The 13493-nt window shown below is 49.1% G+C and overlaps 3 protein-coding genes across 3 annotated transcripts; 2 read left to right on the top strand and 1 right to left on the bottom strand.

Moving 5' to 3' along the window:
* Positions 1–1637: 1637 nt before the first annotated feature.
* CTRU02_212448 (5 3 -nucleotidase family protein) lies at positions 1638–2596 on the top strand (the record flags this gene model as incomplete). The annotated part of the gene is made up of 2 exons (XM_036726923.1): positions 1638–1818; positions 1875–2596. 2 exons carry the CDS (start codon positions 1638–1640, stop codon positions 2594–2596), a joined length of 903 nt encoding a protein of 300 aa, XP_036581167.1.
* A 5787-nt stretch (positions 2597–8383) lies between these two features.
* CTRU02_212447 (uncharacterized protein) lies at positions 8384–9154 on the top strand (the record flags this gene model as incomplete). The annotated part of the gene is made up of 1 exon (XM_036726924.1): positions 8384–9154. The coding sequence occupies one exon, from the start codon at positions 8384–8386 to the stop codon at positions 9152–9154; it is 771 nt and encodes a 256-aa protein (XP_036581168.1).
* A 1280-nt stretch (positions 9155–10434) lies between these two features.
* CTRU02_212446 (uncharacterized protein) lies at positions 10435–11673 on the bottom strand (the record flags this gene model as incomplete). The annotated part of the gene is made up of 3 exons (XM_036726925.1): positions 10435–10606; positions 10663–11155; positions 11253–11673. 3 exons carry the CDS (start codon positions 11671–11673, stop codon positions 10435–10437), a joined length of 1086 nt encoding a protein of 361 aa, XP_036581169.1.
* Positions 11674–13493: the final 1820 nt, after the last annotated feature.

The raw sequence follows: 13493 nt of genomic DNA, 5'->3' as shown, positions 1-13493 counted from the left end.
TGAGCTTATAGTCTTTCAATGTCTTCTTTCTAAGTGGTCCTCACCAATTAAGGCAACTCGCAAGTTCTAAAAATGACCTCTGTCGCCGAGCTAGCTCCCAACTGAGGGGCACAATAGACATCAGACGAGATCTAGGCGAGGCTTTTTCATGGACAGAAAACCCAGAGTTACTATTTCCGCGACCGCCGGTCGTTCAGCTCTACGGGTCCATTGCAGCGAGCCTTGTTCGTAGGCGGAGCCTTGAAAGGATATCGCTGACCCTATCGAGCTCCAACAGCACATCCCGGGCTATACTTCTCAGATACTATAAGCAGCCGAACGAATAGATCTGCCGCTTGACATCACTCACTGTGGCATATGAGACGAGCATCAGCCTTGCTAGTGTGGCTTTGCTCTTGACATCCGTCAATCGATGAAAGCACGGACCGGAGGCTGGGCCGAGAGGCGGGCCGTTCGGGGATGCCGTGGTTTCAAATGTCGCTGGCTGTTGGTTGCGAGGAGCGCTGCGGATACTCAACTTCAATTCTGGGTACAGACTATAGATGGAGTCGTGGAGTCGCGGTATCGACCGATTGATTCTCTGCGTGCATTACATAGCATGTAAAAGCAACAGAAAAAGAAAAAGGAGATTTCCGAAAGAAGCTCACAACGCACTTGGCAAAATACGACCTCATGTGAGGCAACTGTTTTCTTTGATTGCAGGGAGGGATAAGCTGCAAGTGTAAGCTCACCAAGGGCAATTAAAGTGAAAACCTTGATCCAGTTTAAAGTATATCGATTTCCTATTCCAGCGAGTCAATCACGATGTTAAAAAAGAACGACAGCACGGGCTCACATCACATTACGTCCACGGTGGGAAAAGAAAAAAGGCCCATGGACAACAGAAGAGGCAACCTGGATGATTCCCACCCGGGCTGACGAGCATGAAGCATCTCCCAGCATCCCTGTCAGCCGTTACAATGGAACGCCAACGGAAGCGGCTCCCGTCCATGGTCGCATTCCCCATCGGCACTGACTCCCTCTTGCGGCATCCATGTCCGTTGCTTAATATCCAGCATCTCCAGGACTTCCAACAAGGTCAAGGCCCACGTGCAGATAGCTTCAGCGAATGAGGCGCCGCCGCGGGGTAGAAGAGGAAGCTCCCATCGGAGGGCGGCTGTTAGCTCGTTCGGTTCATTCGGTCGCGCTATTCGGGGGCCCTGGTTTTCAATGAATCAGGCACGTCGCAGCGAGCACGATTACCCATTGGATGCGGGGGTAATTAAGAGAACCACCAATGCTAAAGCTTGGAGCTGCTTGACTAGTCCGATCATCATTTTGGTCGCCCTGCAGACTTGCCGCTGGAAGACAAGGTAGGACGATTTGAAAAGCCGTGCAGGGTGGTATCACCTTTGGACGAGGCACGTGTCAGTCTCTCCTGGTTGTGGTGGACGAACTCCTGACAGACCCGGGGGTGTTTTGTTCTTCGATAATATGTTTGTTTTGGCCGTTTACTTAAACTCAGCTGTTCGCCACAAGAACTGACGAAACGCATCTTGTTTACTCCAACCTCGAGCCTCAAAGCAAGCCGGCCCTCCACCTATCGCCTCCCCCCCCCACAGCCACCTCGCCCGCCTCATCGTCATTTCTTCTTCAAGATGCGCGCCACTACCACCGTCGCCCTGCTCGCGCAGGTTCTCGCCGTCCAGAGCATCCGCATCATCCAATCCAACGATGACGGCTGGGCCGAGTTGTATGCCCGTTCCTTCAACGATGCGCTCAAGGCTTCCGGTCATGACGTGCTCCTCTCCGCCCCGGCCGAGAACAAGTCCGGTTCCGGTTAGTCTTTTTTTTCCATCTCTCGCACTCATCACAGACCACTAACGGATTACCAGGCTCGCGTGACGAGGAGCCTGCCGCTCGCAAGACCGCCTGCCAGTACGACAGCTGTCCCGCCAACAGCGGTCCCGTCGGCCTCAACGAGACCCAGACGGACCTGCGCTGGGTCAACTCGTACCCCGTGACCTCCATGCGCTACGGAATTGAGCAGTTCGCAGGCGAGAAGTGGAACGGCCAAGCACCCGAGCTCGCAGTCTCCGGCCCCAACGTCGGCTCCAACTTGTGGCTGTCCGTGCTCGTCTCCGGCACCGTCGGCACCGCCGTCTATGCCTCCGGCGAGAAGGCCATCCCCGCCATCGCCTTCTCCGGCGCCTCGAGCGGCGTGCTGCCGTGGAACACTACTCCCGTCCCCGCGCGCAGCAGGGTGTACGGCGAGTTGGCGACGCGACTGGTGAACAAGATCGTCAGCGGCGGCGCCCCTTACCTGCCCGAGAAGGTGTGGCTGAACGTCAACTTCCCCCAGGTCACGGAGACTCAGTGCAACAACCCTGATGACTTCAAGTGGGTTCTTAGCCGCATCAATCCTGGTCTTTTCTCTGGTCCCGATGTCGGTACCTGCGGCAGCAAGGACAGACTTCCTGAGGAGAACAAGGTTGTCGGTACCAAGGGTTGCTACATCTCCATCAGCGTTGGCGACAACGACAAGACTACTGCGCCCAAGGAGAAGCAGCAGCCTGTCTTGGACAGACTCGGTGACTTCCTGTCCTGCTTGCCTTGAGTGGCAATGGCAGGGACGTTTGACATGATCATGAGGATATAAAAGCGTGGAGAAGTTTTTAGGGATGAATGAAACTAGGAAGCGTGTTATTTGTATAATTGAAAAAAGGCTAAGCCAGAGAATAAATACCCTCCAAACATAATGTCGGATGATTGCCTTCGTGGAATGGCTATTTATTATGTAAAAAGAGGCACTAAAAAAGTAAAATACTTTATCGAAAGCATGCTTTTTGTCGTTAATCGTCTTTCCAACGTGATACTTGAGCAATAGTAACGCGCAAAACATATAAACTAAGTTACGTGAAGGAGAAGGGGGCGCACCGACGCAAAATGGACATGAATATACTTCGTGCCTGCCTTGGGTAGTGGGAACGCTGTGGCTATTTGTACCCTATTATACGCATTTAAGTTGTAAGCAAATATGGTTTGACTACACTAAAATAACCATCCATAAATACACGTGCCTTGACTGAATCTCAGAAGGCTCGGGGACATATAAATCCAGCTCCCCTTCATTTCCACATGAAGGCCACAGTCGAACCAAAACCAACTCCATGCAGGACCGAACATGGAAAACCCAGCAGATGAAACCGACGATATGCACTTCGGCGGATCTTACGCAGCGACTCCAAACTACCCGAATTCTCGTTCAACAATCGCCCAGCCGAAAAGCTGTGTGGTTTGCAATCGCATGTATCGCGGAGTCTGCAACTTGAAAGAGGAAGATCTGCGATTGCTTGATCGTCAACAGGATACCAACATGAGATGGAACCAGCTTTCGGGCCTTTATGCATCTGATACGCCAAAGTCATCGGCCGCCAAGTCCGAAGATAGCGACTCAAGTCTACCCAACATCTCGTTGAAGTGTCACTCTTCAGGCAGCACACGATCCCTAGCATCCTTTGAGCGAGATATGGATGTCGAAACCACCACTTCCAAGGGATCAGATTCCAGACGATCGAAAGGATCGGACAAGCTACAATGGCGACATGCGGCCCCTAGAGGGGTATACAAGATTAGCAGAAATAAGAGAGACACCGCTCACCGAAATAATCAGCGGCACAAGCGTGAGATTTGGAACGATTTCCCTAGCTTGGAATCTCAGCTAGAGCTTTCCAAGCAGATTAAAAGGGAAAGAGAGATCAAGAAGATGGATGAGTTGGCTGGCAGACTAGATCGGCTAGGCGTGAACGGAGCGCAGTAGGCGACTATGAACGAGAATTAGAAGCAAGTGGATATCTACACATCTGGTTCACTGGAGCTTGAACAATCTTACAGGCACTGGGACCAAGATATTTTTGAGTTTTTCCAGTATAGGGGAAGCTCTTCTTCGGATGAGTTGGTATTTACAGTTTTTGGGGATTTCTTGCTGATGTGGAAAACATACCGTTGAAAGCAGGGCAACTGGGCACTTAAATTAGGACTTGGATCCGACGAGCGTTCCATACATCGACGTGAGCCATCCTATTACTCATATTAAATTGTACCATGATTTAGATTGCTTGCGATATCTGTTGGGTAAGGTATAAGCTGTGAAAGGTGAAAGACGACGGAGTAAATTGCAGGTGGAAAACAAGGAAATCCCTAATAAGCTCTCAACAATTTTAAATAGGACATATACAGGTCAAATCTAGTGTCACGTTATGCTGTCTCGTGGTGATAATGCCAGCATTTTCTCAACCGTTAATCCTTTCTCAGCTGTGTGCGTGGCCATTTCTTCTGAATAACGGGTGATATAATCCTCATAATACCGTTCATCTTCTTTCCTTAACATACACCTCCTAATCTGTAAGGCTGATATTCAAACCTCTCCAAGTGTACGCTCAGATGTTATGCCCTTCACAATTCCGTCCGGTACCCGACACGCCCACACACATCATCATACCAGTCCAAAGCCTGACCTTGTGTTTCATTGCCGCATTTTTCGTTCGCACACATCATCACATTCTCCACATTCCACGATGGCCATAGGTAAAGCTGCTCCCTACAAAAGACCCTTCGACTGACAGTGTTGATGTCGAATTTCTTTCTTTCAAGTACGTTGTTGACTTGCTGAACGCATTCTTGCCAACATGAGGGTAGTTTTTCTAGTGGTAGCCTCTGTGCTTCTAATGAGGCCGGTCTTGCTAGCCCTTGAGCTGTGAAGGTAAGGGCGCTTGCAAGGACCGTAATAATTTTCATTTTGTGTAAAATCCCCTTAACCGTGCAGCTATGGACGGCGCCAGGTCAAAAGATGTATTTGTATCTTGTAATCAATTGATGTGAATGGACAGAACTTAAGGGTGATAGATTCGCAGTCTCTAGCCATTGGATTTCAAAATGATGATAGACAGTGGGTACCAAAAGAGTCCTGGCACGCCAAAGACAGTTGATATACGAAATGTCGAACCGCAGTTAAAGTCCTACCAGTGAAGAGTGCTTGAATGGTACCAGCTATTTTGTAGAGCATGTTGCGGTGAACCTTCACTTTTTCATGGGTCACACAGAGGTTAAGCCAGTAGGTTCACGATTCTGGAAGTTGACACATAGTTGATAAGCCACGAGCCACCTGTTTCCTGTTTAATCACATCATTTCTGAAATGGAATACACACACAACATCACTACAAGGTGTCTGATATCCCCAGAGAAGTAGATTAAGGATGATCAGAATTTTAATTACGATGAAGACCAACAGAAGCTTGAGGCAATACTTTCATTCTTCAGGCCAAGTTTAGCCTTAGATTCCAAGAGTCCACTGAATGTCTCTTATTGGATGCACAGAAAATTCAAGTAATGGTAGCCTCCCAAGATAATGCGCTTGAGTTCGACAATCCTGCAGACGACAAACTACCTTGCGATAACGATAACCTGAAGTATTGCGTCATAGATGAGTATCTGTAAAGGGTCTAACCCTGCCTAAGGATTACAGTGACAGCCAACACACCTGCATGAATTCACTACCGCGCAAGATTGGATTCAAAGCAGAGAAAACGTAACAAGCAATCGCTTACTTATTGCTTACCTGCACCGTTGGGATCACAGGGGTACCCATAAAGTGGGATAATCTTTTGAGAGAAAAGCTGGTGTCTAATGTTGCCTCTGGTCTCCGAGAAAAGGTTTGAGCTGAAGTGCTGGAGGAGGTGACCGCGGAACTCATCCCCATCTATCGGACTGCCCGTCACATAGGCAGCCTGGCTGCCGGCAGGTCTACCGGCGACGGAGCCACGTCAACCGGGAGTTCCGGCTATTGCAACATGCACCTAAACACCTAGAAAGGGGCATCCCTGGAGACAAAGACATGCCACATAAATCGTGGCATCGCCCGTGACACTATCTGCCATGACCATACCGTCTCCTCATATGTATAAGCTTTTCCAACTCCAGAATAGCTTAGATGGGACCAACGAAATTTGGTCCCGTTAATGAGATTACTCCTCCAACGAGAGACCAGCGTATATTACACTAGAACACTTCTATCGCGTGTTTCATCCTAGAATTTGAACAGACGTAATAAAACGGCTTTTAATAGTAAAATAACACACAACAATTCAGGATGCTGACATTAAAAGAGAGGGGAGGCCAAAAGCATCTTTCCCAGGCAATCGTCAAGTCAAACCAAAACAGATTTCGAGCTTAAGCCTAGAGCGTTGCAGTGTGAAACGTCTTACTTACCTAGCCACATGATCATTGAAATTTTGGCTTGGAAAGATTCCTTATCTCAAATAGTTGAAGGCTGCAAGTGAAGGAGAACGATAAAAACAGAGGCGAACAAGGGGGCCAGGGAGAAAGATGTTGACTTGGACAGATGCACAAATATAAGACCCTGGTACCAGCTCTTTCTGAATAGACTCAACCTCATTAGATCCATCAGATTACTGGCCCTCCTCTTTAACTTAAATCACAAGCTTTACCTCGATGATGGCTTTGCCTGCGGTTGCGACAAACCTGCCACAAAGGGATGCGTTAAACGGATGAGTACTTGGGTAAAAAGGGGTTGAAACTGCAAGACGCAGTGAAAGTAAGGCAAGAGCAAAGATCATGTGTCTGGAAGTGGCGTAACAGTCCTGAGTCACTCCTATACGAAAAACCAGTCACCATCCGATTCATGCAGGACACTGTGAGTAAATATCATCACTAAATGCATTTAGAGAAACATCGCCCAATTGAGAATTCACGAAAACTTGTCGTCGAGTTTGGAATGTTCACAGGTAGATTGCTCTTGTTCTTCGACTATCTCTTACCTCTTAGATCCATAACATTACATGGTTAGAGGGACTCTGAGTGACAGTTTTTCTTCAAAGAGACGTATCCGTTGCCATTTCATTCTCGATATGCTATGCAAGTGGCCTATAACCCTATCTAGAAGCACATTTCAGCAAACTGCTCAACGAGGCACTGAATCACAAGAATCAATCTACGCCTAAAAAGGTCGAACAACACAACAGTGAAACCGTACATGATACGCTTCGTTTTCAGTTAGAGGATTAGTGAATCTCCATTTAAGTTAGATATTTAGATAGTCGTTCATGGTGCAGTCGGAAATTTCGATCCCGCAAAGCCTGTTTGGGCAGTATGTGATCAAAACTTGCTTTGAGTTACTGTCCCTTGCAGATATTATAATCCAGTATAGTGGGGAAAGCCGCACCGGCACCTGGAGATATGCATGATACATTGCATAATTAAAGTTAACGGCAAATCCATTACCAGCGATGTCTCTTGATTATTGAGTTTCCCCCATCAGCCCCGGGATAATGGGAACGGGAGATCTGAATGATCTGCGAGTCCCGGAGGCAACTACACGATCAAGAGGTTCCAGCGCCGTAGGTTACCGAAAACCTTGCATTCAAAAGTTCCAGATGGTCGGACAGAGAAGAGGGGATTTTGCACACACCAGGAGGCATCCACCTGACAGCTCCTTGACAGGCGTTGACAGGGTCATCCCAAGTGTGATAGGCTTGCAGTTTGATGATCGACGGTACGGCATCCATGGTATCGTTTCCCCTGGCGATCGGCTTCCACAACCCATCGGAAAACTACCGCGCATGTTTAACTCTAGGCTATTGTTGCGCCTGTTACACACTACGCGTGTCCTTCCTTGAATCTATTGGTTCATTTTTGTACCCCGCAACGGGAGATTTGCGCAGCCTGCATACTTGTGTATGTGATCACCGAAACTCAGGTGGATATGTCCGACGCCAGATTCACCTCAAATGCGAACCATGTCCCCTCACACATCAACTCGACTCCAGTGATTCTTGACACTCTATTGAAAGATCCTTAGGTCAGCACAAGCCGCTAGAGCTTCGAGATGACACAGATGATAACTTTGATGGGGGCTAAACCTAGGGCCCCTGGCACGAACTCAAGTTTATCCGTCTGATGTGTCCCGGAGCATTCCGCAGAAACAAGGTAGCTAGCAGTAGCAGTAGTCACCGAATCCGAAAATCCCGAGGATTAACGCTGATTAATTGGATAGCTCCGATACATCTGAACCATCCATCTCTACTCCAACGCTGTCTGCCTCGTTCTCGGTCAACAACGAGCGATCTAAAAGTCAAGCAAGTCGAAAACAATCGTATCTGAATCGTCTCAGGCTCGTAACTTAACTATGACAGCAACTTTCCTGAGAGAGAGACGGTAGTTAATGACCATGAATGCTGGGGGGGGGGGATGGGTTGGCGTGGAAGTATTAAAAGCAGCATCAAATGCCTCCATGACGCAGTGAACTGTCTCTAGCAGACAAATTACGGTTTCTCATCAAACAGCTTCTACAGGTTAGCGAATTGCAATCCCGTTCGTCTCTACAATATGCCTTCCATCAAATCACTTCTCATTACACTCTTTGTCACGGGCAGCCTGGCAGCGCCACTCGTTGCCCGTTTCGACAGCCACGACACCAAGGTCGGTACTGTCATTACTCCCCTGCAGAACGGCTCTGAGACAGTGGGAGAACTTGCCGAGCTGCAAGCCCGCGGGGAAGAAGCCGACCTTGATGATGAAGTTGTTCCCCGCGATATACGCGAGGAGTATCTCGGTGAGGCAGAGGGCGGCGAGTTGTCCCGCCGCAACGAGAACTTTGAGGAAGACGAAGTTGAGAACGTCATCTCCGCCCGCGCAAACAAAAACGAGAAGGCAATAAAAAACGTTGAAAAACAGAAGAAGATAGACCAAGCTGAGCTAGCTGCCATCAACAAGCAGCTGAAGGCGCAGAAGAAGACCTCTGCCAAGGAAGTTGACAGAGCCGAAGACCGGATTGCTGATGCTCGCAAGGCTGTGAAAGCCGCCAAGACTGATAAGGCCAGAACTGCGGCCACGAATGTGCAGAATAACGACATTAAAAGATTGAACCAAATAAAGAAAGAAAATGAGGTGGAAAGGGCCCAACTTCTGGCCGGAAAAAACAGGGAAACTAAAGAAATTGCCGCCGGCAACCGGGAGCTCAAGAGACTCAGAAACGGTGGAAGAGTAGTCGATGTCCCTGACACCCGCCCTCTGGTAGAAACGTCCCCTATCCCCGTGAGAAAGACTGACAACATCTACATCCCGGCGGATCCATACCTTCCCTTGGGCGCCTATTGAATCCCGACGCGGCAGAATGCCCCCTGTCATTAAGAATATCACGTCAAGAAGTCTGTGAGGAAAGCGTTGCCTGTATTGTTCGCAGTCTGAGAAGAACTCAAATGAAAGAAATCGATCGGGAGAAACAGGAGACATGGTTCAAGATCATGAAATCAAGACAAAATGTGCGAGTCTGAAGATCCAGTACGATAAGTTCAAGATTGATCAGTTAGTGTGCGAGCAGGAAAATATCGCGATGGAATGAATACGGGCGTATTTGGCGCAACTGGCGCAACAGGAGAAAAGCAAGAGCTGATTCAAGGGTTTGAGCGGGGGATGGCCCAGAATGACATTTAGGCACTAGCAAATGAGGTTGTGATTGCTGAGCTCAACGTTGTCTCTTTAGTACGCCAGACGGCAGAGCCCGACGGCCAAGTGAGGTTAAATAAATATGCAATTACTGAGATACGTTCTTAATGCCACGCAGGCCGTGTGCTATTTGCTTCCGGATAATTATCCTTCTGTGTCGTATCGCTGATACTCACCAACCCGTCTTGTGAATCATTATCAAGTTGAAAAGGTTCCTCACTTAGGGATCGTCAAGTTTGATGACAATTCAACCGAGATGACAGTACCAGCATATAGGAGTGACTACACTGCCCATGTAGTCACTGTACTTACTCAAACGCATTGTGTAAGGTAAGTTTGTGGCCCAGCTTTACTAGGTTCGCATCACAACGCGTCAACCCGCTGATCAAGTCTAACAACTCTCAAAGCAGGCAGCTGAGGAATAAGAACAACGGGAAAACTCCGCTGCGACGAGGGTTAGCAGCTATGTGTTGCCAGGGGCCGCCAGCACTCCTACAGCCTTATGTCCTGCCGCACTTCCAAGAATCTCATCTAGTTAACCTTCCCGCCTTATATGACCATACCAACTCTCTCATGAAGGATTCAGTGTTACGCAGATTCTTGATACGGATATGTTTGCACAAGGCCAACGACTGGTAGAGAGCAATGGGGAGCATTAAGACAGAACATTGGACACGTCCACAAGCGATACCACGCCCGCTCATTGACTATGGTCGAGAGAAAGCGTTGCCACATCTCGGAACATGAAGCCAAAATCTATTTCATCACTGGAGGCAGCGAGCCTCAATCTCTATATGAGATAGAAAGACGTCTAGTATGCAGCCTATATGGTGCAACCTTTAGCCAAGATTGAAGGCGAAAAAACCGTGAAACGAATGGAAAGTATGGACCAAAGAAAAGAGTACAAGTCGAGATGGGCAGCGGGGAAAGGCTCAGCACATTTCCCACAACGGTCGCGGCAGTGCGGCGTGTTTCCGGGGGCCTGAGTACTTGCTCGGCTGCTCCTTGACAGTCACGTAGACGACCCGACGCGAAGGGTTGCCGGTCGTGATGGACCGGGACTCTAGGCCATAGTAGTCCGAGATGGAGTGCGTCAACCATCGCCTGTCACAGTCAGCACAAAGCCACATCCGAGCTCTCGGGAATTAGAATGAACATACTTGAAGGAGGCACTCTCATCATCGCCCAGGGAATCGAACACCATGCCGGTGTCGACCTTTTCGCTCCCCACCTCTCGCCGGGCCTTCTTCCACCCCTTACCGGCAGCAGTCATGCCCTTGCGGCCGACAAACACGATCTCTTCGTCCTCACTGTCACCCTCGGCGTCACTCTCCTCGCTACGCTCCTTGAGGAAGCTCCTGATAGGCTCCTCAAGCACACGCACCCAGCCCTTAATCGCGGGCGAGCGCTTGGCAGTCTCTCGCAGGTCGCGAGGCACCTCGCCCATACCAAGGCCAGTGGCGGACCCGTCCTTACGTTGCTGCTTTTTCCTCTGCGCCTGCAATTTTGCGGTCTTATCTTCGATGCGCTCGCGGAGACCAGTATCCCAGTACTTGGCGATGTCGTACCGGACAACCTGAACAGGATATGTGGGATGAACCTCCCAGTCACTTGGCAGAGGAGGTTGCACGTTCGGGACGCCAATCAGGCGATCTGATGTGGCAACAAGAACACGTTAGCCATGTAAGGACCCATCGCAATATGTAGACCATTCATCAAGAAAGAATGGACCAAGAAGGGAACCACTGACCGTTCTCCCATCTTCGACGCTGCCGAGTACCCTCGTTACCCTTGAGCAGCGCCTCCCTCTTCTTCTGGCTATCCCTTCGACTCAACGGCCGACGGATCGGTGTCTGTTGTGCAGCGGCCGGGGTCTCGGTGGCAATTGTAACGGTCGTCGGCTTCGTCACATGCTCATCGATGTTGATGCCGAGAGGAGTTCCGGTGCCGCGAGCAATCGGGCTGACACTCAGCGACTCAAGAGCGGAGATGGTCCACGCTTCAATGTCGATTGCGGATGTCGCCGCGTGAGAAGGGTTGAAGCCCGCCGGTGGCGGCGTGAGAGACTGTGGATGAATGCTTGGATGGGCAGCGGCAGCAGTGGCGGCAGCAGTGGGGGCGACCGAAGCATCAATGCTCTCAGGAGGAGGCACAGCACCAAAGATAGCCATGCTGGGCAGTGAGGGTAGGTATAGCGAGACGTGACCGCGTGCGCGTTGAGGATCGGATCGAATGGATGATCGTCGAGATTGCGGTAGGGTTAAGGGCTGCTGATAAGGGTGATAAGGGTGGCGATCGCGGGGTGGACGAATTGCCGATAAGGGACCAGGAGGCTCGGAAGATGGAGAGGTTGGAGTATTCGAGTGCCCAGTGCGACGTGAATACCTTTAAGATGAGGTCCGAACGACTCCTTTACCCGGCAGTTGTCTTAACGTTAAGTGGTGGTGGCAAAGGGTGGATGAAGAAGCGAAGTTGAAGTGGAAATGGAGGTAGCCAGGTACGCTACTTCGATCCGGACCGGGATCGTCTTAGCTCCGGAGGGGGGGGGCAGCGTGACACACATGATTCCAGAGCTTTGACCAATCATAACGCGAGCGCATACCACGTCTTCGGCGAGTGAATCATGAGCCTGTTAGTCACTCTGAATCAATTGGAGTCACCAACACCTTTGTGTGCGTGTTTAGAGCATTGTTGATTGCGAGCGCATTTAATATCATTGGGATGTTTACATTTGAGTTTTTCAATTATGTTTCAAGCGCATGTTGACCCAATTTGCATCTCATCTTGACTTTCGCAACTGCTGCGAGGTATCTAACCGCCTCACGCAGTTGGGTTACACCTACCAGTCTGTAATTCGACGTCCAACATTGCGATGAGTAATTTGAGCAGTTTGGATACAAAGGCGGTAGTGGGAAAAGCTTGCCATTACTTTGACAAGGCAAGATAAAATTTATAGCCTTTTTAAATCTACGTTATAAAAGTTGGCATAGGTTTCTATTGCAGCCCATACTCCCTAGGTAAACAATTGACTCGAATGAAGCTGCTATCAACTTACCTGAGTAATAAAAAATATAAAATAAAAATAAAACCAAACTAATTGAATTCAAGGTTTACGGCCTCCGTACCTTAGCGTCTGGTGTGGAAGGGTTTTTAGCTAGCCATATGTCACTAGGGCAGCTTGATATGGGGCGTTTCCCCAAACAAGACTTAGGTTGAATACACCTGTCAGCCAAAGATACTCCCAGTAACTATGTACATTGCCGACCTCGTAACTAAATGACGCCTTCAGAAAGACTGCTTTCACATTCTAAGCGACGGTCTTTACGAATGTAGAAATGTCATCCTCCGCCCTTTGCCAATAAAGCAGCTCGTGAGGCAGTGTACACGACTCATTTGCGTCCCAGGTACATCTCAAAGGAAGGAAAGATTCCTCGCGATTTACCCCGCGCAGATTGAAGACGATTGGTCCGCGTCTTGACAACGACACACTTCGTGGAGCTCATATTTTCAACGGTCAAGTCCTCGAGAATCAACATCGCTATTGCTCGCTTTTGGTATACCACGGTTCAGACTTCTGTCCATAATCCATGTGAGGCAGGCACTTCCAATCAGCGGCAGATAGTTGGCGAAGTATCTCTAATCACTTGCAGGATATGACGCAGTGTTAAGAGACCATATGAGTGACTGATCGTTCACGAGTTCGAAGAGTCTGAGCTGGAACACTATGGTAGGCTGGTCCCATTTCCATTAGTTAAATTATTGGTTCTAGAGATGGCAACTTGAAGGTGAGGGATTATTGATCATGTATAAAGAGACGCAGAGAGTATGAAATAGCACTTTGACTCAATGCCGCTAGGGAAAATCCTCAGACATGCCTCGTAGTTGATCAGCTGTAATGATGGGTTTAAGCAGACCAAGTTTGTTAAACATGCTGCAACGACAAATCTAAAGAAGTGCAAATGATAAAATTGGTTGTCGGACATGATTTATT

This window comes from Colletotrichum truncatum (genome assembly GCF_014235925.2).
Source record: "Colletotrichum truncatum strain CMES1059 chromosome Unknown Contig_0008, whole genome shotgun sequence".
Taxonomy (NCBI): domain Eukaryota; kingdom Fungi; phylum Ascomycota; class Sordariomycetes; order Glomerellales; family Glomerellaceae; genus Colletotrichum; species Colletotrichum truncatum.
Note: the sequence above shows the minus strand (reverse complement) of the source record. Positions and strands in the feature narration are given on the sequence as shown.